At 36.2% G+C, this 24,318-nt stretch overlaps 2 protein-coding genes across 2 annotated transcripts; one reads left to right on the top strand and one right to left on the bottom strand.

The window, feature by feature from the left end:
- Positions 1 to 2,774: 2,774 nt before the first annotated feature.
- Positions 2,775 to 7,577, top strand: LOC121240946 (disease resistance protein RPV1-like). The gene is made up of 6 exons (XM_041138462.1): positions 2,775 to 3,364; positions 3,628 to 4,717; positions 4,800 to 5,096; positions 5,184 to 5,393; positions 5,518 to 6,033; positions 6,990 to 7,577. The coding sequence occupies exons 1-6, from the start codon at positions 2,775 to 2,777 to the stop codon at positions 7,575 to 7,577; spliced, it is 3,291 nt and encodes a 1,096-aa protein (XP_040994396.1).
- Positions 7,578 to 8,307: 730 nt separating this feature from the next.
- On the bottom strand, positions 8,308 to 19,479 carry LOC121241127 (casein kinase 1-like protein HD16). The gene is made up of 16 exons (XM_041138746.1): positions 18,868 to 19,479; positions 18,126 to 18,254; positions 17,975 to 18,048; positions 17,771 to 17,840; positions 17,634 to 17,689; positions 15,811 to 15,882; positions 15,524 to 15,618; positions 15,373 to 15,439; positions 15,156 to 15,285; positions 14,834 to 15,052; positions 14,606 to 14,736; positions 11,359 to 11,533; positions 11,163 to 11,253; positions 9,663 to 9,820; positions 8,685 to 8,873; positions 8,308 to 8,556 (listed from the first exon to the last, which is right to left on the bottom strand). Exons 1-16 carry the CDS (start codon positions 19,192 to 19,194, stop codon positions 8,497 to 8,499), a joined length of 2,043 nt encoding a protein of 680 aa, XP_040994680.1. The 5' UTR covers positions 19,195 to 19,479; the 3' UTR covers positions 8,308 to 8,496.
- Between the last annotated feature and the right edge of the window lie 4,839 nt (positions 19,480 to 24,318).

Below are 24,318 nucleotides of genomic sequence, written 5' to 3'. Positions count from 1 at the left end.
CTATAAGAAAATAAATTTAATAAATCAATGTAATCATTTAAATTAATTAAAAATAAATTGAATTTTATAAAAATGTACTCAAAGAGAAAAGAATGTCAATTTTTATAAAATCGAATTTATTTTTTATTAAATTACATGATTACATTAGTTGATTAAACTTCTATTTTCTTCTAAATTATATAAGAAGGTAATATTATGAGATTTTTAATCTAGATTCAAAAAACAACAAGAAATTAAAAAAAAAATAATTAAATAATAAAATAGTAGTAAAAGAGGTATAAACATATCATTATCCAATTAAGATATAGTACTAATTTTATTAATTAATGGTGTCACCGGCAAATATAGTCAGTGGATTGGACATGCATGCATGGGAGTCAATCAGGCAAGGATTTGTCGTTAAGACGTTTGATAGAATGTATGCACAATGATGCACGCATGCATTCTGGTCAAGATTTTACGGTGTTTGCACTTAACTACCTTAATAAAATATGTAATCATTCGTATGATCTACTGTCATTCTTAACTTTCTTTTTTTTTTTTAATGTGGCGTTTGCACCAAGGAAGATGGCAGTTTGTCCAATTATTTTGTCCATTTACTTTGACCACTTGTATATTTAATTTTTTTTTAATTTTTTTTAATTTAATGATTAAAAAATAATTGTTAATGTATTTGTGTATTTTTTTTTATTTTTTAAAAATATTTAAATATGTAAAAAATATAAAAAAAAATTAGAAAAAAATAAAAATACACATTTAAACTATCGGTCAAGTTGAGCAGACTACTCTGTATGGCATAGTAGCCCGACTCTTGTACCAAATCGCGTACCAATACTCACATAATTTTTTTATTAAAAAAGAAATAAAAAAAAAAACAAAAATTTTGAGAGAAGAATACCTCACGTTTGGTGTAGAAAATCGACAGGATTTTTTCAGCAGGATTATATATATCTGATCTCTTTTCCAAAAGACATATAATAATTGTCCATAAAAGCATGAGACTATCGTGGATATGGGCGTCAATTAGGCAAGCATGCATGCGTACGTTTGTCATTGATTGATAATTACAAATATATATATTTTTCCTCGCATGCATCCTTGGCGTATGCTTCAATGAAAAGGATCTTCCTACGCGTACTCAAAAAAAGAAAAACGAACAACACGTGAGTGCAATTGACAAAGTGGAGGTCTTGTTTCTACACTTGCTTTTTTGTTTTTTTTTTTATCACTCGGTTTCTTTTTTAATTTTTTTATTTACTGATTAAAAAAGTGACTATAATATATTAATATATTTTTTATTTTTTAAAAATATTTAAATATATTAAAAAATATAAAAAATAAAATTCCACGCCGAACTGTTAAAGCTGAGCGGTACCCATGCACTAACCTTTAACGTTTTTACATTTGCTTTTATTATCTTCACTTTTCCGTTGTTGTTGACCCTATTGTTTATTTTCTTTTATGTCAACTATCACGTGTGGGATTTTAATTGTACGTTTTCATTCAAGTACAAAAAGCATTTTTCTTTCTGAAAATTGTTTGTTACAGCCATCTAATTAAGGCCGTGATAGAGTTATCACCTTATTAACGAAAGTGTGACTAATAGTATATTGATAGATTTTTTTTTATTCTTTTAAAAATGTTTAAAGATTTTAAAATATTGTAAAAAAAATTTAATAACAATAAATTTTGTCTAGAGGTATACCAAGAGGTCACTACTCGACAGCATCCTAACAATACTCATATATATATATATATATTATGTATATAGGAAAAAGAAAATGATACTTATTTTCTGAATCTATCCTTTCAATTTGATATATTTTATTTAATTTGACATATTTTATTTAATTTTTTAATATTATTTTTATTTAATAATTAAAAAATAACTTTAATATATTGATATGTTTTTTTAAATATTTAAACATTTATTACTTTATATGGGCTTTGCGCCGTTTGCGGTCAAGTCAAAAGTCTGTCTATTATTTTAGTCATCGTTATTCATGCAAATTAAAAGGAAAGAATCTAAAACGCGTAGTTCCATTAATTAAGTAGTACCACTAGTACTACATCTTAATTAATTAGTACTCATACAAGAGAGTGGCACCTTACCTTACCTACATACCTAGCTAGTTAACATAGAGAAACAAACTGATCAATTTCTATTCAATGCATTCGAATTTCCTATACCAATTTGAATTTGACTTTACTCTTAGTTGCCGTAAGATAAGATAAGTAGAAATAAAAGTTAAATAAAATATTATTAAATATTTTTTTTTATTATTATTATTTTAAGATTTAAAAAAATTAAATTATTTATTATATTTTATGTAAAAATTTAAAAGAAATAAATAATTAAAAAAAATAAAATGAGAAAAATTGAAAGACATTCATTATGCCTTACTTTTTTTTCTTTTTTTTGTGTGTTTTATATAATCTGGGGTGATGAGCGCTTGGAAGCCCCGTACGTGGTAATTGCGTCGTACGAGGTTTTGGTGGATAAAATATGTAATCTGTAAATTAAAGTAAGTTATACTTTGTTGTTGTGCGCAGCTCCGCTTCCTCCCATGCATGCCTTTTTAATAAAACGGCGAACACAAACTGATCGATTTTAATCGATGCATTCCATGACCGATAGATAAATGATGTTGCATCTACTTTGAACTTTCCTGCTCAGGTCGACCGGGTCCTAGTACTCCGTGGCTAGTTTCTATATATACGTACAGATCACCTCATAATCTCTTCAGTGTTCTTCTCCCTCTCGCATTGCATTCATGGCCACTCAAACACCCTCTTTACCTACTTCCGAAGATATTAAGAAAAGAAAAAGAGACAATTTATCTTGTTCGAAAGAAGATGAAAAAATCATCATAATCTCTTCCTCACCTTCAGCTTCAAGCTCTGCACCCCGTTGGAAACATGATGTTTTCCTTAGTTTCTATGGTAAAGATACTCGCAAGAGTTTTACAGATCATCTATATGTTGATTTAAAACGAAAAGGTATTCTCATCTTTAGGGATGACGAAACACTCAAGCGAGGAAAATGCATTTCTCAACAGCTTTTGCAAGCAATTCAAGAATCCCAAAACGCCATTGTCATTTTTTCACCAAATTATGCTTCTTCCAAATGGTGCCTCATGGAACTTGCCGAGATCGTTGAATGGGAGACAAAGACGAAGTTGATTACAATTATTCCTATTTTCTACCATGTGAATCCTTCAGACGTAAGAGAACAAAGAGGGACTTTTGCAGATGCTTTCGCCACACATGAAAAAGATCCCAAGGTAGACATCAAAGAGATTGATACGTGGAGAAATGCTTTCAGAAAAGTCGCCAATATTGTCGGAGAGCACATACATGAGAGGTAACATTTAAGATAACGTGGAAACTTTGAGAAAATAGCTAGTAATATAGTCAACACTACTAGTACTGTTGATGTTATTGTTATTATTAGTCATGTTGTTATTTAGCATGATCTATCTATCTATCTATCTATCTGCTTATTACAGTTATAACTTTTCTACTAAACAATGCCAAATATTTTAATTATAAGTTAAAGCACTTTTTTTTTTTTTTGTTCGTGCCTATTTTGTCCTCGTCTATATTAATTGTTCTATCAAATTACAGGTACGAGTCAACAATTATACAAAAAATCAGTGGAATAATATTCTATAATTATACAATGCTAAATATTCTAATTCATGATTCCCAGAAACTTGTTGGAATAAACTCCCGTGTAGAGGAAATGATGAAGTTATTGGATATGGAATCGAATGATGTTCGCTTCTTAGGAATTCATGGGATGGGTGGCGTTGGTAAGACAACGCTGGCTGAAATCATTTACGATAGAATTTCTTGTCAATTTGAAGGAAGTAGCTTTATTTCTTGTATTAGAGAAAAATCTAGTACTCGTGATCTAGCTTTTTTACAAAAACAACTTCTTTCTATGATCATGCAAGAAAAAATACACGTATGGGATCATCACCAGGGAATTAGGATGATAAGAAGCATGATGCGGAATAAAAAGGTTTTTATCGTCCTTGATGATGTGGATAGTGAAAAACAACTCATGGCATTATCAGGGACTCGGGATTGGTTTGGTCCAGGGAGTAGGGTGATTATAACATGCAGAGATAGTCATCTGTTGATAACACATAAAGTGAATGATATCTATGAGGTTGAGCTGCTTCAAACCGCAGATGCTTTGCAGCTCTTTAGTTTGTCAGCCTTCCACAGAACCCATCCTCCACAGAATTACGAGGATCTGTCTATGGATTTTGTGAATTATGCTGGAGGCCTTCCTTTAGCTCTTAAAGTTTTGGGTTCCTTCTTATTTGGGAGAACAATAGATGCATGGAAAAGTGCTAGGGATCAGCTAGTAGCAATTCCTAATAAAGAAGTTATGAATATACTTCAAATAAGTTTTGATGGGCTGGAGGAATCGCAGCAAAAATTGTTTTTGGATGTGGCATGTTTTTCTCGTTTTGGAGTACAGTGGCTAGATAACAATTTTAAGGAAATATATCCGGACATCGACATTGAGGTTCTCGTCGACAAGTCCCTCATAAGCAAATCATGTATGGGAATGTTGATCATGCATGATTTGCTACAAAAAATGGGTCAAGAAATAGTTCGCCGCGAATGTCCTGAAGAACCTGGACGACGTAGTAGACTGTTTCGTGTGGAGGATGTCTTTCACGTACTGAAGAATGATACTGTAAGTTGATTAGCGTAGAGACTAATATAAAAAGGTATATTTTCATTATAATTCTTGCTAATCCGTTGTTCTTGGTTACTAGGGAACTGATGCAATTGAAGGCATAGTCCTCGATTTTTATTATCCTAAAGCGAAACATAGATTCATTAACGCCAAAGCATTCTCAAAGATGAGAAAATTGAGATTTGTTAAATTCAATCATTTTGGATATATAAAATGGTGTGGAAATCCTTTAAAATACATGCCAACCGATGAGTTGCGATTCCTAGAGTGGTTTGAATATCCTTCGAGAAACTGGCCGACCAGTTTCCAACCAAAAAATCTTACTGCACTAAGCATGCCTGGCAGCCGCTTCAAACGACTATGGAAGGGATTGATGGTAAGTTAATTTACGTATTCTTCCTTTTCCAAATAAGTTAATATATTCATATTTTGGTCCAACCAACTACTTGTTTGTTTATAACAGGTTTTAGACAATTTGAAGTACTTAAATCTGAGTGATTCTGAGAACTTGATTAAAACACCAGACTTGACTGGAGCCCCAAATCTTGAGATAATAGACTTTTCAGGTTGTACAAGCTTGTGTAAGATCCACCCATCCATCGAAGTGCTCAAACGACTACAAGAAGTAAGAATGTCTGGCAGCCGAATCAAACAACTATGGAAGTGGTCGGTGGTAAGTTTTTCATGAAAACTTATTAATAAATACGTATTCTTCTTAATATATAATCCCCCTTCCTTTTCCAAAAAGTTAATATATTCATATTTTGATCCAATTATTAACTACTTGTTTATAACAGGTTTTAGACGATTTGAAGTACTTGAATCTAAGTTCTTCTAAGAACTTGATTGAAACACCAGACTTGACAGGAGCTCCAAATCTTGAGAAAATAGACCTTTCAGGTTGTAGAACCTTGCGTGAAGTCCATCCATCCATCGGAGTTCTCAAAGTATTAAAAGAATTGAATTTAGATGAGTGCAAATGTGTTAGAAGACTTCCAGATAAGTTCTGCTTGGAATCTCTTGAATTTTTGCATCTTGTCGAATGTTCGAGACTTGAGAAGTTACCAGACCTGAGAAGGTTGGAATGCCTGACGCATTTTGAGGCTTGGGGAACTGCTATAACACAAATACCATCTGTCAATATGATCCCCAAAAGCATCCGTTCCTTTCGTCTCGGAGGAAGAAAGTGGATGCCGCGTAAATCAAGAGATTTGGCCATCTTCATTAATGACTGCTCTTTGCCGAAACAAAGCTCATATCCCACCTATGATATCGGATCACTTGTAGAAGATGAGATGGAAGGAATGCTTGAGGTAGAAGAACTGTATATTAATTTTGGCGAAGAAAGCGAACATTGGTTGGACATCATCTTTGCCGAAGTGGTGACTCTCTCTCTCTCTCTCTTCTTTAGAAAAGAACACACACATAAATATACGGGGAGAGAGAAAATAGCTCAATATTTGCAGCAATTTAGAGCATTTTCAAAGGCTTCTCCATCTTATTTTTTAAAATATATTATTAAAACTTTTTTTTTATTTTACATTCTTATTTTTTTCTTTATATCATTTAAATATTATACTTCTTATTATTTTTTATTTATTTTAAATTTTTTTTTTTAACTATCAATGATATCATCATATATTGTTATATTTACAATATATCTCTGTATAAAAGGTCATATAATTATATTCTATTTTAAATTAATCTAGATTTATAAGCTAAACTAAAATATAAAGTGATTCAAAAAATAAAATAAGAAATTATATTTATGAGAAAATTCTCAAAGAATATTTTGAAATCAGGAAAGACACTACACAAAACAACCATTCTATTGTATACCCACCCTCTCATCTGAATAAGAAAAAAAACGTTAGTCATAGAATGTAGCTACACTCGAAGGTGCAAGATTCTTTTTTCTTTTTCTTTTTTACTTCTTTTTTTTTTTTTTTTTTTTTAACGGTGATGCCATGAAATGTTAAGTATTATGCCATGAAATGAGAGAGAAATGTTGAAATGAAAATTTAATAACTTTCAAATAGTAGGAAAAGAAACATAAAGGAGAGAAAAATTAATTTAAAATATTTTAGAATTGTGGACAATATCCTTTACATCTAACGGGATTTATGTAGCAAAATGTATAATAAAGATAATACAACATCAATTGAAATGAACTTTTGAGCAACTTTTTTTACATTTTACAAAAAAAAAAAATTATATTTTACAAAATTCATTACGAATGCTCATGTCTTTTTTGGGATTGTTTTTGCAGATGATACGTGGGTGGTCATTGGGATCTGTAATCCCGAAGTGGGTCCACAATACAAGTAATGGCTCCTCTGTAAATATAGATTTGGAGGGTTATACTAATCTGAAGGGGATGGGGTGTGCTTTGTTTATTGTTTGTGATTTTCATGATCAATTCCATACCCCACTGGCGACTTCAGTTACTTCGTTATTCAAGAAACCGTATACACATGTGGGTTTTAGACTTTGTTTCGAGACGGATGAAGGTTCTCTAGAAGATGATTCCTTTTACTACCTTAGATTTTCAGCTCACATGGACGACGCCTCTTTCGTTAAGCCAATTGTATTCTGGGCGTATATACTGGTTCCACAATTTTTGGAATGCTGGAGATCAAATAATTTGGATAAACGTCGGAGCTTCATTAAGATTTCAATTACAGCGAAAATGGAGAGTTTCAACTCTGATTTTCCAACAAAAGAAATAGAAGTGAAAGAATGCGGGGTGCATTTATTATGTCCGGATGATGCTGGTCTTGGTTTGGGATCAAAGTTGGATTCATATGGTCGATTTTATTCGGCATGGAAGTGCGGCATGACGAGAAATGAAGATTAGATTAAGCAGGAGTACTCCTTTAAAGCTGTTTCCCTTTTGAGTACTGGCTTGGCATTGTTTGCTTTGGGAATAGAAGATGTTCACCATTTTGTACCTGAAACCTCTCGATTCCTCGACGATGTTAAAATCTCAGATTGATTAAAGGAATCATGCAGTCGATCGACCAGTACCCAAGCAGCTTTTCTTGTTTGTCATGATTCTGGTAAGTTATGCTACCTCGATCTGTCCTTCATCTGACTCAGATCTCTATAAAACATGCAGTAATTTAGTCATTTCTGCTTCTATCCGTTTTTAATATGAAAAATACGATAAAATGTTATGTGCATGGAAGTGATCATCAGGGAACCTTCAGCTGCCAAAACGTGGGAGAATACTTGACATGTAAGTGCTGCATGAAGATTCGATTCAGCAGGTGTCCTTTGTAAAAGCTATATATTCTTTTGAGTATTGGCTTTGGTATTGTTTCTTTGGGAATAGAAGATGTTCATTTTAATTACAAGTTAAGAGTCGGTCTGTAGCGTCGACTTTCCAATTGGTTTGTTGCGACGCCTCATTTAAAGCAACCATGAGTTATCAGTTAATAAAATATTAGTATATAAGAGATTTTTTCTTTGAGATCGAGAATTCCTCAAATACCCTATCTAAAAAATCTTTCTAAAAGAAACAAGAAAAGAAAAAATGGTGCGCCATTAAATAATTTTTTCTTATAAACTCGTACAAAGAGGTAAAATAAAAGGCAAACGTACAGCTTTAATACCAATTTATCATACATAGGAGCACACGTCTCGGCTGCTGCCTCAGCTAAGCTCCTCAATCGTTTTTTACAATTGACATGAAATCCTACATAAATGATAGGAAAAGAGGAACATCAAAATCTCACTTTCTTTTGACCTAGAAACTCCTTGCAATTACAAAGGAATCAAGATACCGTCCGCCCATAACACAAACAAGCAAGATAGAGATTCTTTTGCCACTTTTCCTGCACATAAACCAGAAGCACAGAAGAAAAATTTAGTGTATCACGTCTCAGCAAAGGTACAATGAAACTATATCTGCACCTCATAGAAATAATCTCACCCCAGAACAACATACTCCCCACACATTTACCTTAACATGGGTGCTCGGAAATTGGGATGTACGTAAGGTCTCTTGTGTTTCGTCACCAGGTTTGCGCCTAGGCACACTTAAAATGAGGGCAGCTTGATCCCAAGTGGCAGCTGTCGATGTAATTCGGTAACCACTGTCCCAACGCCTATGGATGCCCTCACTTGGATAAAGAAAATCAAGCTCCACAACCTTATACAAAGAAGTGACAGCACAGGTCAGAGAAACCGGGGGGGGGGAGGGGGGACAAAAACAACCATGCCAATTTGTCTTCAAATGTGAAGAAACATTGTTGAAAATATGATCGATTTGTCTACCAACTAGTTTCAACCCTAGGTCACGTAGGTGAATTCAACATAACCAGCCAAGTCCATCATCATAAGTTGTTTCTAATTTATTTGGTAACAAAATTTACACTAAATTAAGCAGAGTGGAAGTAACATCATGAAAATTCCAACTTTTATCTCCTCACGGATTTCTGACAAGTCAAATTAACATTTACAAGCCATTATTAAGTTAAGTCTCCTAATTAAATAATATAAAATATATATAATCAAATTAGGGGTGTAAGTTTAAATCGGACCAGACCGGTTTAAATTTACATTATATATATTAAATTATTAATAATATTTTATCATAAGAAGTAAAATTTTATCATTAGTTTTTTACATTTTAAAAAAACTGAACCAGACTAGAAACCGGAGGTACCGTTTTAGGAGGGTGTAACCCGTAATCAGTTTTGAAAAATGTAATACCGGTTCGATCCTAAATTTTGTCCAAGACCAGACCGGTTACCCCCCCCCCCCCCCAAAAAAAAAAAAAAAAGAAAAAAAACCCAAAAAGAAAAAAGAAAAAAAACCAAAGAAACACTAAGAACACAAAAGGGCAGCTTGTCTTTCACTTTCACCACATTTTTGTAGGAACACAGAAAAATTAAAGTGAGAACAGAATATGTTGTACATAGAACAAGCAAAATTCAACCTGGTCACTGAAGCCAGCATTACGAGACATGACAACACCCCAACGGCTCCCAGCAGTTGCCATTGATGTCACATGGAACCCTTCCCTCCACTTCTTGTTTATCCACTTGAAGGGGAAAGAATCGCTCACTTTGTAAGACTGCTGAGTGTATTGGGTGCCTGCAAAAATTTAGGTCATAACTTCAAAACTTAGTAGCTGAGGATGAATACCATCAAGTAAAACCAGCATACCGCAGATGTCCCAAAACTTCCTAATGCACGAGAAAAGAATCTTTTGACCAAAACAAACCACCAAACAGTATGCCTCTCACCAAGTTCTCATTAGAAATGACATAAGATACACCACTTTTTCCAAGACAATGTGAATTATAGTCTTGGATTGGTGCTGTTTGTGTAAAAAGAGCAGAGAATCCATTGATCATCTACTAATACATTGTGAGATTGCCACAACTTTGTGAAATGACTTTTTTGCCGGGGTGGGTGTTGCTTAGATGATGCCAAGAAGGGTGATCAACCTCTTAGCTTCATGGAGAGGTCTCCAAGGCACTTCTTAGATTGCCACAATTTGGAAGATGGTACCGATATGCCTATGGTGGGGTCTTTGGAAGGAGAGGAACTTGTAGCTTCAAAGATCACGAGCGGTCATCGGATGAACTTAGGAAAAAAAAATTGAACACCCAGTTCCAATGGTCGATTGTAATAGAAAAAAAAAATTTAACACCTAGTTCCAATGGTCGATTGTAATAGATTTAATGGCATGACCATTCATGAATTTCTTGTATCACTAGAACATCACTCCTAGGCATTACTCTTGTATATAACCCACATACTTGGGTTTTTGCCTATTCTTACGATCAATAAAATCTTATTTATCAATCAAAAAAACATATCTAAGGCATTATGGGATGAGATTCTTTCTAGGCTTGGTATTGCGTGGGTCATGCCTAGGAGGGTGGTTGACTTACTATCATGTTGGAGAGGAATTCAGGGCAATCGTCAAATTATGGCTATTTGGAAGATGGTGCCTCCAGGCTTAATGTGGTGTACTTGGAAAGAAAGGAATGGCCGCTGCTTTGATAATAGGGAACATTCGATGGGAGGGTTTAGGGACTTTTTCTTTCATATATTGTTACTTTGGGCTTCAGCCATTGTACTGAATGGGACTAATTTTAATGAATTTTATGCCAATTTTCACAGTGCTTAGCTTGTAATTAGGTTCATGTAATACCTTATATGATATGGAGAAGGGTAGGTGATGTATGGGATCACACATTGCTTGGGAAGGAGAAGTTCTTGCTCTTTATAAGGTTCTAATGAGACTCTAATTGTATCATTGACTAGTCTTTTTGGAGAATAAGCCATGTGGTTTGGGCCTTCCATTGGGGCGTTACAGTTCACCTCTTGTATTCTTCCCATGTACTTGGGCTATGCCTAATTATGTGGATTAATAAATTCTTCTTACTTATAAAAAATATATATATATCTAATAAAGTAAACAAACCTTTAGACATAACCACAAGGGAGCTCCCATTGTTGGCACCAGCAATAGAACTAATGTAGTAGTTCTTTTCCCATTGTTCCATGATCCATTCCTGTGGATTTGGAACATCAAATTTAACTGTTATTTCATGATAATATCCCCTGAGATGATAACAGATTATGATATGTGTGTGTATGCATGTGGCAAGGAATTTCACCTTGTGCAAGAAAAAAGATGACAGCTCATAAACTTGGCTTGTAAAACCAGTCCCAGCATCCATAATAAGTGCCCAGAGATTGGAACAAGATGCCACACAACTTATAAGCAAGCCATCTGCAATCCCTCTCTCCACATGTTGCGCCAGCCTTGCATCAGCTACATTATAATGGTACCTAAACATTAAATAAGTGAGAAGGTCATTTTCTTTTAGATAAGTAATAAGCGAGCAGGTCATAAAGCAACTAAATCTGTGATCCCCTATGACTGTTCTTTACAACAAAGCAAATACATAAAAATGGTATGTTAATTTTTTCTAACACCAAAGCCTTCTCCAGCAAAGAAACAATAATGAGGTGATTAAGTCTTTAAACCAAACCAGGGATCACAGAAACCAAAAGACCAGGTGACCCCAAAGGTAATCCAACAGCAAAGGTCTTGCACCCTACAAGTCCATCTCCTCAATATGGTTCCAATTCCATTCTCAGTACCATAATTTCAGTCAGTTTTGAACCATGTCTTTTTTCTTTTTCTTTTTCTTTTTGGGAAGAGGATGGTACCTCCATGATTTTATTAATAACCTTGGCTTTGATGGGTAATAGAATTTCTTTATTAGTATGGTGCTCACTTAATCAATTAAATGACCCCATCAGGCTTAGCTTAGTATGGGGAACCCTCTTGTACAATACAATCCCCCTTTCTAGGCTGTCTATAACACTACTCTTACACATTAAAAAGCAGGCTTATCTTGACTCTCTTCTTTTTTTTTTAACAAGTAATAAGAGAACTATCATAAAAGTGCAAAAGGCACAATCTAAGTACACATGACATACAAGGTTTTATTAATCCAAATTCTATCTCATCAATCATTTCTAGTTACTCCATGGGGACTCCTACGGCACAGCGTGATAGATTGAAGTGGAGGTCTAATGATCACAAGAAATGCTCGGTTAAGGTGTACTATAAAATTTTGTCAACACAAGATCATGCTCCGTTCCCTTGGAAGAATATTTGGAGGTCTCGTGTGCCTTCTAAAGTAGCTTTTTTTGTATGGAATGCTGCTCTTGGGAAGATCTTGACCACGGACAATTAGAGGAAGAGGGAATGTACCGTGATGGATTGGTGCTATATGTGTAAAAAGAATGGAGAATCTGTGGATCATCTCTTACTGCATTGTGAGGCAACAAGAGTGGTGTGGGATGATATCTTCCAAAGAGTTGATATTGCTTGGGCGATGCCTTTGAGGATGGTGGATTTATTGGGTTGTTGGAGGAAGATGCAAGGTTGTCATCAAGTAGTAACCGTGTAGAAGATGATCCCGTTGTGCATCATGTGGTGTATTTGGTTGGAAAAGGATGCATGTTGCTTTGAAGACAAGGAACGCACAATGGCGGAGTTAAAGATTTTTCTCCTCCACACATTATTGCTTTGGTTTTCCGCTATTGTACTAAATGGGGACAATGTTCATGATTTCTTTAATTTATCGCTATTAGAATGTATTTAGGTGTTTTTCTGTATACTCCCTGTGTACACGGGCTATGCCTATTTCATTCATATCAATAATATTTATTTCTTACTTATAAAAAAATAAATAAATAAATAAAAATTATTGACGAGAGGAAGCCCACTGCCATTTTACATTAAATCTGGCATCAAGCAACGATCATGAACAAATAAAGCGGTTTGATAAAAGGACATAGAAGCCAATAGCAGCAAGGTTAAACACCAGAAACTTTGAAGTCAGATCCAAAGGTTCTCTCTATCCATTCAAATAAACCTGCCAAACCTTGAAAGCTGAACATCCAACACTTTCTTTCATCAGCTGCTCGATATTTAATCTCGGAACCAAGTTAGGAGGCACAAGTTTTTTGATAAGTAAATAAGTATCCTTATTGAATAGAATGAAACTAGCAATGCCCAACTACACAGGAAGTTTACAAAGTGAGACACCTAATTACATTCTAGTGAGCTAAAAAGAAGATAGAAACTCATGGACATTCCCACCCTTCAATACAATAGCAGAAAACCACTGTAAAAGAGAGAACAGGAGGCACAAGTACTTAGGCACACGTTAAAGATATAAAATATTCATGCAGATTGCACCAGGGCTAAGATTTTGGGTAACATAAAGAAGTTGTTCTTAGATTTTCTCCTTTTATAAGTAAAGTTCTAAGATTTACAAAGACTCATTTCGAAAAATCCATAGTACTTGATACATAGAATTTTCTTTTAATCAGTAAACAAGGTTTTATTAATGATGTTGACTTGATAAATAGAAAATACCACACAAACACCACTTGTGTCCCTAAAAGTTGCAACCAAGTCCCTCAATTATTGAACTTGTTAGACTTAAGTCCTTTTTCCAGCCACACTAATACTATTTTTTGTAAGATTATTTTATTAATGATCAAGAAAAGAACGGACGGCATAATTGAAGTACGTGAGGGGTATCCAACAAATACACCTAGTGAGAGAGACAGGAACATGTAGATTAAAGCTAGAGAGACAAAGTTTGGCAGCCATCCAATAGTAGATTGCATTAAAAAGGACAGCCTGGAGGTCTTCAATGTTGCATTGGGTATCCTCAAAACTTGTTCATTGCTTTCCAAAATATCTCGGTGTGTTTGTTCTCAAACCACCCCTTCCAATATGCCAAAATATCTACCACCTTTCTAGGCATCATCCACCTCAACCCAAATTTTTTTTTTTTCTTCTTTGATCGGTAACTCGACCCAAAAAAAATTAAAAATATTGAATTGTTCAATAAGTAATTCTTGAAATACTGAACTACGTGATCATTAAGCTTTGATTGGTAGGAATGTTCTATGCCATTCACGTTCAAGGATTCTAGCGAATTGTTTCATCTACGTGAATTGGCCACTTGGTGGAAGCAATAGCTGATTGACTCTTGCTCACTAATGCTAATATATGATGTCACATTTAGTAGCTGATATCGAATGACTTATTGATAATTTAGCAAAACTTCCAAAAAGAGAACCAACTGAGTTTAAGGCTAGTGACGTGATTCCAATACCCAGTCAAAACCATGCTCTCTTTTCAACTGATTATTCAATTAAAAATTTTTGTGTATAATTATTCAATTAATAAATCTTCTGAGTCTTAAATTTCTAATGCATATTTGGACTTGCTGAAACTCGATTAGTTTCTCTGCCCGCCAGAGGGGTGAGTGTTTAATTGAGTGTGAGAGTGAGGGAGAGAGAGAGACCAAAAGCAAAATGCAGACCTACCTCTGTTTCATTGGTAGCCTAGCATTGTAAACTGAAATCCACTGTGTAGCAGGAACTCCTAAACGAACCTTCTTCTTGGGCTGCCCATCGTCGTCCTCCTCAATATTCAACCTACCCCGTTTTTGACCAACCTGACAAACATATCAACAGCAGTTGCATAAAACATCTCTGAATAAAATAACTACAGAATCAGAATTTAGCCCTAAGTTCATATATTACCAAAATTACCTTTTGAGCACCATCAGTGCTTATTGGCCTTAAAGCCGGATTAGGGCCTATTAAGCCCTCGAACAAAGATATTAGCTTGGCATAGTTAGGCTCCTCATCAAATTTCATGTTCACCACAATCTCAAGAAATTGCTTAAGAGGTGGCGGGCAGAAGCAGCATAGCATTTCAGGAGAGGTTGCCATCTTTTTTTTGCAAACTAGAAATGATTTGTTATCTCCCTATCAGGGAAAAATGGACAGAAATAAAGCATTCAAAACACTCCCAAAAGCAACTCCAAAGACAATAACAAATACTCTAAACCCATGGTATATGTGTTAGTACCTGATAGCCTTGCCAAGGCAACCTGCCTCGATGGAGAAAGATGAGTGTATATGCAAGAGACTCAAGATCATCTCTTCTACTAGCAGTTCTTCCCAGGTGAGCGTGAACACTTGCATATCGAACAGTTCCTCTGGCACAGAGAAGAAAAGGTATCAAGACCAGCTGCAAAATAGTTGTACTGCAAACCAGTAGCCTAATGACAAAAAGATTCATTCACCTAAACATATCAGGGCGTTGATCATATTCGACATGCTGTCCATTAGAGCTATCTCTCCACTTTGTTGCTGCAATCATGTATTGATAAAGATGACGTAAGAAAATGTGTAGAATAAATTAATTTGTGTAAGACTTACATGAAATTTACTCGCCTAATCCAAGGTCAACAAGAAACAACTTCTTCTCTTGTGCTGAAGATGGCTGCCCAAGTAAAAAGTTCTCTGGCTTGACATCACCATGGACATAACTAGTATCAAACAGATAAATGATTACAAATTATGGAGATTAATATTTCACAATAGAGGACCATGAAACAAAGCTATTTGATGTAGTATTGCCAACATAATTTTTTTTTTTTTTTTTGGGGGGGGGGGGGGGGGGGGGGGGGAAAGGGCAACTGAACCTTACAAAGTCAAGAAAAAATATTACAATCACATACCCTCTTGCGTGCATCTTCTCTAGAATTGATAAGGACTCAACTGCTATACAAGCAACCATTTCTGAGGACATCCTGTGTGTATATATCATTGTGTGAAAGATTTAGAAACAAGACATACATTTTGGCAGACAAGGAATGAAGAGAGGAAGAAGAAACATTGTTAGACCAATAACATATACTTCTAAAATAAAGAAAAACAATGTTAGACTCTAAAAAAAATTCATGTTCAAAAGATGCATTTAACAACAATCAAAATTGAAGTAGCTTACTGTAGTAATTGTGGCCAGAAAAACAAAAGAAACTAAAATAAGACACCCAGAAAACACAAGCTCAAGTGTGCAGGTGAACGCAAACAAATGTAAATTTTTTTTTTTTATAATTAATAAGAAATTTTATTACCAAAAATAGGCAAACCCAAGTACACAGGACGTATACAAAAGAAATACCTACTACACTCTAGAGGGCAGAAAAAAGAAGGCACATACAAATCCAGAAAATTATCATCATTAAGTACAAGAGTCTTAGCCCACAAACACATAGTACTAAAGAAAAAATAAGGTGAAATGTAAATAAGGTGAAAAACCAAAGGTAAAATATTCCCCATAATGAATTAACCAAATTATCTTCATTTGAAGCAAACTAAAATATGTTGAGATCTTTGTCTATCAGAGGTGCCCCCTTCAAAAGCATGGACAAGATTTCCATCGCCCCCACCCCCTCCTTTTTATATGGGTGGGTGTAGGAAAGGAATGAAGGGTGGATCATCATTTCACTTTTTTAAGATATATAGAAAAAAATTGCAATTTTTTAACAGTTCAAGATTAACAGCTTAAGATCAACTAGCTAGATAGGTGTGCTTCTTGTATATGTCTGTGTACTTGGATTGCGTCTTTTGTGTTTTTTTATCAAATTTATAGTACTTCTCAAAAGAGATTATATTAACAAAAGTAGGATGCTCCATCCACCTGAATATTTCATAACCAAAGTGGCATAGGAGATTTTTATATTGATGGTCTGGCTGCGATTATTTAAGATGACAACCACCTGAACACAAGATTTCTTAATTTTCAAAGAGAATCCAAAAAACAAGCCTGTACAAAGTCCAAAATATCATCTTAAACTGAAAATATCACCACTATTAACCACTTTTTTGTTTCTTTCAGAAACCAGGAAGAAAATACAGTCAAAAGGAGAGAGTACAAATCGCTCTTTCTGCTTCATTACAATGTTAGCCCATAAAGGTCGTGGAAGCGATCTATAGTTCATAGTTCACTCATGCTTGGTTGCCGCTCCTGCATATGTCCCGTGTACTAGGGCTATGCCTACCTATTTCATCAATAAAACTCTGTTTACTGATCAAAAAAGTTCAAAGTCATATATTTTCGTGAAACACCTTGCAGCTGGTTGCAGCATTCTTTGCCAGCAGAGCATATAGGCAGTAGAATTTAAATCACACGGTATTGCAGTATAATTTGAATCATGCTGATTTCACAGATGCCCTTAAATAGTTTTAAGGAATAAAATCAGGAGTTTTGGTACATCATAGTTGTGGATACCAACGATTCCTACTTTTAAAGACTCTTTTTTCTGCATAATTTACATCCTTTATTCCCCTTATTTTCTTTTGAAGTCAGACCCAAAGCGACGTCTACTTTTAAATATTATAAACCTGTGACTTTGATGGCATGATACTTAGTCTACTAAGATCTAAAAGTCTTTCCTTTAGATTTCAAGTTCAAGATTTCAAGAAAGCACAGGACAGTAGAACAATAAAAATTAAGACACTCTAGGAGGTAAAGAAAGATACAAGAATGGATACTCACGCCTGCCCTGAAGTATTCCAAACATCCCACAAGCTGGGACCTAGCATGTCCATAACCTGCATATAAACAAGTATCAAAGTTAAAACCAACAAGTTATAATGGAGAGATGATAAAGATGCATTTTGTGTGGATCATACCATAACATAATAGTCTCCTTGCCTCCCTTTATAGTGTACTCTTGGCACTCCATGACTACCACCAAGAGTGCTGTTCAAACAAAATGAAAGAAAAAATCATAAATAAATGCTATAAACAGACACACGCACACACATATTTATGGTACAATCATCTGCAATCCTTACAAAAAATTAACCCAGAAGAACCCTAAAAAAAGGACCTACTTGTACACTTGCCACTCATATGGTGGACCATAGTTGCAGCCTTTACTGTTTCTATGCTCAAATTTCAGAGCTACCTGATATAGCAAAAGCAATCAGAAATTATATTCAACTGACAGATAATTTTAAAGGAGAGAATCTGAAGTGAGCTAACCTCCAAAGCCGCAGAACCTGTGGCACGTTCAGTTCCACCTGAAACGCGACGACCAACAAATACCTGACCGAACCCACCTTTGCCTAGTTTCCTCTCTATCTTATATATGGGTGACCCTCCTACCGAGACCTACCAAAAAATCATAAACATCAATGCACCAAACAAAAACTAAAATAATATGCATCATTAGAGAACTCAAGCTCAATATAATCGCAATGAAAAAGTAAATAAATCAACCATATATCTGATAGCAGAATACAACCATGTAAATTAGAGATACAAGCATATATATCTAAGTAGTGAATCACAGCCCAGCAGACCCTTTAACTTAAACCCCTAAAAGGAAACACAATTCTTCATCATAACGATCACATAATAAATTAAATTCTTCAAATAACAATAGTGAAAACCACCATAAAACCAGTATTTGAAAAGACAGCAATACACAATAAATCGTTCACAATAGAACCATATATCTGAAATTATAACAACACATCCAGGAATACCAGAACACCACGAAGTAAACGGCCACAGCAAATTTTTTCACAATTATGCCACCAACTAAATTTAGAAACGCCAAAAAAACACTAATTAAGCTACCGAAAACCCATTTACATACAACTACGATACCAAAAAAATTGTGGTAAAACAACATCGAATCGCCAAAGAAGCCTTTTTTAAAATTTGAGAGTTTGCAGCAAGCCAAAACCAGAAAAGTTAACAATCCAAAACGACCGCATACCTTCTCGGGAAAAGGTGCGGTGTTGCCCTCTTCCTCCAGACCAGCGGCCTTATTGGCACTCAAGCCGCCACTATCATCGGCCATCGCACCCTTCTGTTCCTTCCCAACAACCTTCTTTCCCTTCTTCCCCTCCGAACCACTATCCCTCTCGGAAATCACGATCACCTGCTGCTTCTGTTCCTCCTCCTCCTCCTCCTCCTCAAGCTTCAACTTCTTCGCTCTGGCAACCGCGGCACGGGTCTTCACGTAGTTTCCAACTGGGGGCTCGGGTTGCTTGTGCGCGACCTTAGCACGGCCTCGGCGGACTCCTCTGCGAAGCTCCGGCATTGCTCAGACCCATACAATAGGAGCCAGAGTCCAAAAATCCGATCATTATATTGCTCAGCTCACATGGCCGAAATGAAAGATTTTGGTTAGGGGAAATGCGAAAGGGCGAGGACCCGATCGAGGATTCGGTGGAAGTGGGTGGGATTGGAGAAAATCGGGGTTGGATATTGGGGCGGAGTAGGGTTAGGGTTGGGTAAAAATATAGCAAATAGATTTTTTCAATTTGAAAACATATGTGGAGAAGCCGACTCGAACCGTGTTTAGATCATAAAGATGGTGTTGGAACCAAATTGGAAATGGATTCCTGCGTAAACTTATTATAATTTTATCAAACTCTTACCTAAAATAAAATAAATAATTTAATTTTTTAATTTTTAAAATAAAAATAATATTAAAAATATATATTATAATAATATTTTATTTAATTTTCATTTTATCTTATCTCATCTCATCTTCAAAAATAAATAAACAAGAGAGATTTTAATAATAATATTTGTAGTTTTTTTTTTTTTTTTTTGAAAAAGTGTTGTATATTCTCATTCAACAATATAACTTTCTATATAGAGTTTATCGTATGTATATTCTCTACATACTTCCTTTGGACATTCCTCAATCCAAACTACTTCTTCTAATCTAGATAGAGCAGATTTTGCCAAACCATGTGCTACTTTGTTTCCCTCTCTTAAAACATGCTGAATCTTCCACCCGATCCTTGTTCTGAAACAACTTCTGACATCCTCAACAAGACTTACATACCACAAACAATCATCCTCTTCACTACTAACTGCCTTTGTCACCACCTGGGAATCCCCTTCAAAAACCACATTTGGAATATTTAACTCCAAACATAGCTCTACTGCTGTCCAAAGTGCCATAATTTATGCTATTACTGGATGGGAAATACCCCTCCTCTACTCATACTCAAAGCTACCTGCACGTCCCCTCTGGAGTCCCTGACCATCAAACCAACACCCATTCGATTGCCTTTCAGATCCACAGATGCGTCCCAATTCAATTTGACAAAGTATTCTTCAGGTGCCTTCCATCTTATTAGTTCTCTCATTTCCCTCTTGGACTCTTTTGCTGCCAGAGGCCTACTTTGAGCTTCCTTAAAGTCTTCGACTATCCTTCTAGCTGACTGCACCAGAACTTTTGGACTATCAAAAGAGTGTTCAAAGATAAATTTGTTTCTTCGCATCCATAAGCTCCTCATCGTAACTGCCACCACCTCTAATTCCTCACCTGGTATGGATTTGACTATTTTTTCCCAAGTCTGCATAAAATCTTCTTCTCTGCATGACCACTTTTGAATAGAACCAGCAAGTTCAGACCACACATCCAAGGCTGCCCCGCAACTCCATAGGACATGACTTACTGTTTCCTCCTCCTGCAGACAGATAGGGCACATGTTTGATTCCCCAATCCTCCTCTGGAACAGATTTTTCTTTGTTGGGAGACTATCATTGATAGCCTTCCAGAGAAAAGTTTTCACTATATCCAGAATGTTCAATTTCCATAGCAACTTCCATACTTCGCCCTTCTCTGAAACTCTTGAGAACTCCCCTTTATGTTTTTGCTTTCTTGCCATCTCTAGATGGTATGCACTCTTTATCGTAAAAGGTCCATTTTTTGTGTGAAACCAGATCCTTTTGCCCTGGAGACCAGTTTGGCTAATAGGAATGGAACAAATAAGCTCAGCCTCTTCTTTCATAAAAATCTCCTTAACTAGATCTTCCTTCCAACATTTTCTCTCCCCATCTATAAGCTCTACCACTCTTGATGAAATATCCAACTTTTGTACTGGAGATTGGATGCAGAAAGTAGAGGCCTTCGGGATCCAACTATCCCCCCAAATGTTAATGCTTTTTCCATTACCCACTCTCCAAAACATGCCTTCCTTCAGTAACTCAAGAGACCCCCATAAACTTCTACATATGAGAGAAGGCCTAGACCCCAACTTCGACATTAACAGATCAGCTGACTTGAAATATTTCTCCTTTAATACTCTAGCTGCCAAGGAAGATGGGTTAGTATAGATCCTTCAGCACTGCTTTGCAAGGAGAGCTTTGTTGAAATTCTCCAGATTTCTGAAACCCAAGCCCTCTTTTTCTTTTGTAACCCCCATCTTATCCCAACTCCTCTAGTGAGTCTTACGCTCGTTTTGCTTATGTCCCCACCAGAAACGAGCCATCATGGCAGACATTTCTCTGCACAATTTCACCGGGATTTTAAAGACACTCATATGATAAATAGGAATAGCTTGCACCACTGCTTTTATAAGCACTTCCTTGCCAGGAAAAGATAGGAACTGGTTTCTCTAACAGTTAATCTTCTTCCAAACACTTTCCTTAATTCCTATGAAGGCATTATATTTGGATCTCCCTACCATCGTAGGTAAACCCAAGTACTTCTCATAATTACTGCTGCTACTTGCACCCACCTCTCTTAGGATCAGTTGTCTATCAGACTTTGTCACATTGGTACTAAAGAATATGGTCGTTTTGCTTCTGTTCAGGCACTGTCCGGAGGCTTCCTCATAAACTCCCAGGATATTTCTAATTTTCTCCATATTTGCCCTCCCGAATAACACACAATCGTTGGCAAAAAACAGATGGGAAATCCTTATACCTCCTCTCACCATATTAACCCCCTTAATAACCCCCTCTCTTTCAGCTTGATTAAACAGGGAGCTGAAACCTTCAGCGCACATTAAGAAGAGATAGGGGAATAACGGGTCGCCCTGCCTTATACCCCTTGATGGAGTGTTCCAACCACTAGGGTTCCCGTTTACTAGAGTAGCATAGGATACCGTAGTAACACATCCCATTATCAGAGCAACCCATCTTTTATCAAAGCCCAATTTTAACATTATAGCCTCTAAGAAGGGTCATTCCACCTTGTCATACTCTTTCGACATATCCAATTTAATGGCCATATAACCAGTTTTACCTTTCTTCCCTGTCTTCATAGAGTGGAGAGCTTCATATGCCACCATGACATTATCTGTAATAATTCTTCCAGAGATTAAAGCACTCTGGTTAGTCGAAATAATCTCATTTAAAACTGTTTTCAGCCTATTAGCCAGAGTTTTTGCTATAATCTTGTATAAGACATTGCAAAGACTAATAGGCATATAATCACTTACTGAGATGGGATTCTTTATCTTTGGAATAAGAGCCAAATACGTGCAGTTTAGAGATGCCTCCATACGCCCATCTCTCAAATAGCACAACACTGCATTACACACTTCATCTCCCACTATACTCCAGTAGTTTTGGTAAAAACAAGCTCCATACCCATCTGGTCCAGGAGATTTTAATGGACCAATTTGGAACATAGCCCTCTCCACCTCCTCTCTAGTGAACTCTTTTAGCAGTTTTGAATTCATTTTCTCGGTCACTTTTGGTTGGACAGAATCTGTGCATGTTGTTACCCTCTCCTTTGATGGGTTGCTTGAAGTAAACACACCCATGAAATGCTTTATGAACGCTGCTGTGATTCCTTCAGGATCATATTTCACTTTCATTTTTGAATCAACAACAGACTTGATGCAGTTCTTCCTTTTCCTCTGAGTGGCGCATGCATGAAAAAATTTGGTATTTTGGACCTTATTCCAAAGATAAAGAATTCCTTTGCTTTGCCCTTTGCTTCCATTTCAGATCCTCCTTTTCCATCAACTCCCCCACCTCCTCTTGCAATTGCCTTATCTTCTCAGAGTTGTGTGGGCCCTCCTTCTCTTGTAGGACTTTTATTTCTTCTATTTTTTCTTTTATTTATTTATGCATATTCCTTCTCAAATTCCTACTCCATCCCGCAAGAGCCCCACTACAGCCCTTCAACAGCCCCTGAACTCTCTTAATAGGCTCTGTTGATGGCCTATGCCCAGACCACTCCCTTGATATTAAGTTCTCACACCCCTCCTCTTTCATCCAACTAGCTTCAAAACGGAATAGGAATTGTTTTTTCCTATATAAGAATGGAGGTTCTCTCGTAGTTAAGAGAAGAGGTCTATGGTCTGAACATCTCCCTGTTAACACCTCCACCACAGCCCCTTTAAAACACGACATCCATAATGCATTTGCCACCCCCTATCTAGTCTTTCTTTGGTAAAAGTATTATCCGAATGCTTGTTTCTCCAAGTAAAAAAGTCCCCACTACATCCCAGATCATTCAAGTTATTCTCCACCAAAGTTTCTCTGAATTGAACCATTTGTCATTCCTCCATTAGTTTTCCACCTACTTTTTTCTGATTGGACCAGGATCTCATTGAAATTCCTTATAACAACCAACCCATCTGTTCTTTTGGACACAACTTGCTCAACAGATTCCATGACTCCTTCCTTTTACAAGTCTCATGGTGGCCATAGAACCCAGTCATCAACCAACTCACATTCATCTCTTCCTCTATCACCCAGGCACTAATATGCCTCTGAGAGAAGTTATAAATCTCCACTTCTTTTATATTTTTCCACAATAGGGCCAAGCCCCCTTTCCTCCCTACTGGCTCTACCACAAAACACCCTTCAAACTTCAACTTCCTCCTTACTACTTCCATTTCTTCTGTTCTGAGTTTGGTTTCTATTAAGAAAACCAAGTTGGGTTTCTTTTCCTCCACCAACATGTGGACCTGACCTGTCCGAGGGACCTCAGAGCAACAGTCTCATCTATCATAGCAACAGTCTCTTCCTCCCTTCTCAGTTTTATAGATCTTTCACATTTTCTTTCCCCACCCTTTATCTCATCTATCAATATTTTGATACCCATATTTAGGTTAAGGGACTCACCTGGAGACAGTTTTTCTCGTGCCCTTCTCTTCCATTGCCCCCGTCTTGGTATTCTTTCTTTTTTCTGGCTTACATTATCATCCTTAGTAGCATTGATCCCCTTCGAGGCGCCCTCTACAGCCTGACAACCCACCCCTTCCTCCATCCCCCGAACCTCTTTCATCAGACTTATTACAGCCACCTGATGATCTTCTCCTCTCTCCCAAATGGAGCTCTCCCTTTCAGGCACTTCTTGGGAAACTTCATTTTCCACCTCTACCCTTGAGTTCACTCCCTCTGTTTTTCTAGGGATTTCCCGTTTTGTTTTCGCCTCTTCTTCTGTCCCAGAGTACGTCTCCTC

Source organism: Juglans microcarpa x Juglans regia, chromosome 7S (assembly GCF_004785595.1).
Source record: "Juglans microcarpa x Juglans regia isolate MS1-56 chromosome 7S, Jm3101_v1.0, whole genome shotgun sequence".
Taxonomy (NCBI): Eukaryota; Viridiplantae; Streptophyta; class Magnoliopsida; order Fagales; family Juglandaceae; genus Juglans; species Juglans microcarpa x Juglans regia.
This window is presented reverse-complemented; position numbering and strand designations above follow the sequence as displayed.